Source organism: Mus pahari, chromosome 2, assembly GCF_900095145.1.
Source record: "Mus pahari chromosome 2, PAHARI_EIJ_v1.1, whole genome shotgun sequence".
Taxonomy (NCBI): domain Eukaryota; kingdom Metazoa; phylum Chordata; class Mammalia; order Rodentia; family Muridae; genus Mus; species Mus pahari.
In genome coordinates this window covers 4,811,261-4,815,751 of record NC_034591.1, presented here as the reverse complement: position 1 = coordinate 4,815,751, position 4,491 = coordinate 4,811,261, and the positions used below count along the sequence as shown (strand labels likewise).

General features: G+C 37.7%; 1 protein-coding gene across 2 annotated transcripts in view; it reads left to right on the top strand.

Moving 5' to 3' along the window:
- The window catches only part of Rundc3b (RUN domain containing 3B), a 114,042-nt gene that overhangs the window by 63,889 nt on the left and 45,662 nt on the right, over positions 1-4,491 (top strand). For both annotated transcript variants that reach the window (XM_021190719.2, XM_021190718.2), the window contains exon 6: positions 3,378-3,458. In XM_021190719.2, coding sequence (XP_021046378.1) covers positions 3,378-3,458 — 81 coding nt within the window. The remainder of the gene's footprint in view (positions 1-3,377; positions 3,459-4,491) is intronic.

The following is a 4,491-nucleotide window of genomic DNA, read 5'->3' as shown; positions in this document are numbered from 1 at the left end:
TTTTTCGAGACAGGGTTTCTCTGTATAGCCTTGGCTATCCTGGAACTCACTTTGTAGACCAGGCTGGTAGCCTAACTTTTAAAGTTCCCACAGTCTTTTAACAGTTCCAACAGTGTTCAGAAGTCTCAAGATTGAAGTGTTTTCTCTTTTTTAAGACAGTCTTTGACTTGAACCACTGTTAAATAAAGAAATAAATTACGTACTTCTAACATACAATAATACATTCCCATTCTAAAAGGGGAGAATGCAAGCATACTGAGATTAGACGGAAGCAGGAACTTCAGCAGGTCAGCACCAAACCTGTAGTTATATGTCCAGTGTCTGTGACTTTAGTTTCAAAGCGTGTATGGGTCCATACCTCCATACACCATGCCTGCAATATATGCCACTCTCTTGGGCTGTTTTCACTCCTGGTCTGCAGCTCTCCTCAAAATATATTTCATGGCCCTGATATATCCAGCATCTTAGAGTCTACACTACAACCTTGCCTTTACCTTCACAGCTTCATGCAATGGCCTCCTAGGGCCTCTTTCTAGGGACTCCAGCCTGTCACACTGATACACATTGCCTTCCATCAGCAGCTTTCTGAATTCTTGGGAAAAGTCTTGGATCCCCTCAGACTTGCATCTGCTATGCTATCACCAGAGACTCACTGCTAAGCTCTGCTTCCAGCTTGGGTGGAGCCTGGCCTCCTAGGACCTAGTTGTAGCAGATTCTGTATGCTAAAACTGATTTTAAAAAATCCCTGGAGAGTTGCTTTCCAAGGGCAGGAAATCTGTCAGGCTGCCTCCTTTCAAAAGTCAGAGCCTTTGGTATGTGGGATCTTGCCCTCAGGGTGCCTTTCCTGTTGCTCCCAGCAGAGCAGAAGGCCTCTCCTTAATGGCATTCATCTCTCTAGCAATTAGTCTTTTTAGTCTTGACTGGAACCTTAAGCTTCCCAATGCTCACTCTTCCTCTGCAGACTGCACATTTCCCTGCTTCAGCACCATGTGTTCCTTTTCCTTGTAGAACTGAATAAGCTCAATCAATAATAATCATGCCACTCTACTAACGGTGTACTTTCTTGAAATTTCTTCTGCCAAGGAAATTAGTTCCATCCCTTTAAATTCTGTCTCATATAAGTTCTCAGAATATGAGCCAAAAAAAAAAAAAAAAAAAAGAATCACATTCATGTTAGAATCTTTGTTTTTCTCTGAAACCTCATTAGCTGGGTCTCTCCTGTCCAAGTTGCTCTGGCTTGCTATTGCCAGATAATATTGCTGTCTTCCAAAGTTCCATCAAAATGCCCTATTAAGCTCTGCTTACAACATGTAATGGCTTTCCAGCCCAAATTTCTAAAATCTTACCCATTCCTTCTATATAATAAAGGCCTAAAACTACATGGTCTGGTTTACCACAATAATGACTCATTTCTGGTACTATTTATGTATTCGCCTCTTCTGTGTTGCTTGATAAAATTCCCTGGCATAAACAGTTTGGGAGAAGATGTTTTATTTTTATTTGTAGTGTCAGAGGGCTAGAATCCATTATAGCAGGGAAGACATAGCAAGTAGGGAAGACAGAGAAGGTGACTAGCAAATCACATCGCTTCCCCACGCAGAGAGCAGAGCAAGAACATCAAGTGAGGCTAAGCTACAAAAGTGCAAGCCCTCCCTCACTGACAGGCTCCTCCATCAAGACTCCACCTTTTAAAGATTCCGTAACCATCTCAAACAATGCCATTGGCAGGGGAACTCGTGTTCAAAACAGCCTTAATTATACTTCCGTTTAAACCACCACAGCGTGTGTGTGTGTGTGTGTGTGTGTGTGTGTGTGTGTGTGTGTGTGTGTGTGTGTACATGTGCATGCACAGATGTCAGGGAACCTTTAAGGATTGCTTCTTTCCTTCTGCCGATAGTCACCAGGCTTTTGCAGCAAGTGTCTGCCTGCTGAGACATCTCACTGGTTATTGTTCACTGACACTGTGATGAGTGAGAAGCAAATACCTTAACATATGTTGTTAGTAGTGTTTGTGAAAATGAAGGAAAGCTCATATAAAGTGAGGCCACTCTAACTTTGTTCTTATTCAAGCCTGGAAAAGCAAATGCATATTCTTTGTATAAGTATGTTAAAATGGCTATTTTAGCAGTTAAACTTTGGAACAAAATTAGAAGGGTGGAGTTCATAGGTTATATCTTTTTCTCTGGAATATTTTTATAGGTTCTTCTACATTTACATTTTTGGAGGGTTTGATTTTTTTGTTGTTCACATTTTAGTTGTTTTAAAACAAAGTTTTGTTTAAAACTGGGATAATTTGTGTATCACTATACCGAAGTTTTTAGCAATAGTAATCATAAACCAAATACCTTTTTATCTTTATGTATGTGTTATAGAAAAGTAGAGATTACTGGATTAGGGGTTAAGAGATTTAGATTTCCTTTATTGGCATTGTGAGCATCACAGAGTGCCTTTGGGCAAGTTGCTTAATCATTTCCTTGGTCTTATGATCTCAGAAGAAGATAATTAGAGATTAGAAGCTTTTTCAGCTCCTCTTAGAAATCTAAGTTCCAAGCCTTTTCACTTATTTAGATAGTTTAGAAAATTTTTGTTTACTAATTAATCAGACCTTTCTAGGGGCTATATAGTATCACCTGAGAATGTGTATTTAAACATGGAAGACAAATCTTTTGAACATTCTCTGGTGATATTTTGAATGTCCAATAAAAGTCAACATATTGCCAAATAGAAAAATGTACTTTAAATTGTGTAGTGGTTTGAATAATAAGAGTCCCCATAGGTTCATATATTTGAATTCTTAGTCACCAGGGGGTTGAGCTGTTTGAAAGGATTACAAGGATTAGGATGTGGAGCTTTGTTGGAATAGGTGTGGCCTTGTTGGAGGGAGTGTGTTTTGAGGTTTCAAAATCCCATACCACACCCAGTGTGTCTCTCTCTGTCCCTCCCTCCCTCCCTCTCTGTCTGTCCTCCACCTCTGCTTATGGATCTGGATATGGCTCTCACTACTTCAACAGCACACCTCCCTGCCACCATGCTCCTACCATAATGATAATGGACTAAGCCTCTGTAACTGTGAGCAACCCCCCCCCCCAAATTAAATGCTTTTCTATTGGTAAGAGTTGCTGTGGTCATGGTGTCTCTTTATGGAATAGAATAGTGGTTAAAACAAATTTATTTCTCAGTAAATTTTAATTTTACTTTATGAAACAATAAACAATTATTTATGTAACAATGTACTAACTTGAATAATATTTGTCATTAGTATTGAAAATAGAACTTTAAGGTACTTATTTGTAACAAGTAACAAATTATGAAAAATTCCTATGAAGTTATAACTCTCTGATTTATGAACTAATATAAGTGTTTTTCTGCTTTCTTAGCTTCTGCCTAAAGGGAGAAGGATTAGATGGCACCTTCCCTGCTGTGATAGACTATACACCATATTTGAAGTTTGAACAAAGGTACTTGCCATTTTGAAAAGTAGTTGAAATCTTAATTGTAATATAATGCTTTGAATAAGTTTTACCTGATTTAAACTTTGTATGCAACATTAATTTCTTACCAGAAATTACTAGTCAGAACTAGGAATTGGCTTACTGAATAAAGTGCTTGCTTTACAAACATGAATTTCTAACTCAGTATCAGTAAAACTCATGTTAAAGATAGCCATGGTGGAATGGGTTTGTAACCTGGGCAGTGAAAGGCAGGTGGTTCCCCAGAACTCATGGCAGTGCCGTCCAGCTGAACTAGTGAGCTGCAGACTCTAAGAAAGGGACCTAATCTCAAAAAATGAGGTGGAGAGCCATAGAGAAAAACACCCAAAGTTGACCTCTGTGAATGTACACACACACTCACACATTGCGGGGAGGAGACATTGAGAGATTATTAGTGAGTGCAACCTCTAATTGCATTTTCAATATTTATGAAAAAGTACAATTTTTATCTTAATTTCAGTATGTAGCTTAAATAAAAATATCTATATTACTATAGTAATTGTAAAAGAATAGCAACTATCCCTGCTCTGAAATAATCCACTGAAACTTCAGAACTATAGTTCATCAGAGTATGGTCCATTTTGAAGAAATAAATTTCCCTATCATTTCTAATGTAAAATTTCAGTTATTTTAGGTAAATTCAGTTATAAGTTTACTGACCCTTAACCTTTCCATTTATAAAAAAAAAAATTGTCTATCAATTAATCCCACTACTAGTATGTGTAACGTGTAAGAACTCTGGATTTCCAATAATTTCATTGAAAATCAATTAAATGAAATTTGTAAATATTTTCTTAGTTTCCTAATCTTGCAAACAGCATGAAAAATCTATTATACTTAAACATTGTAGTCAGGCCAAAATTATAAGGTACTCTGTAAATTATATATACATGTAATAAAGGTACATAAGTATCCAATGAGTATGTGTTGCATATCTAATCTAGGAAAGACATTTTCTACCTCCCTCCCTCCCTCCCTCCCTCCCTCCCTCCCTCCCTCC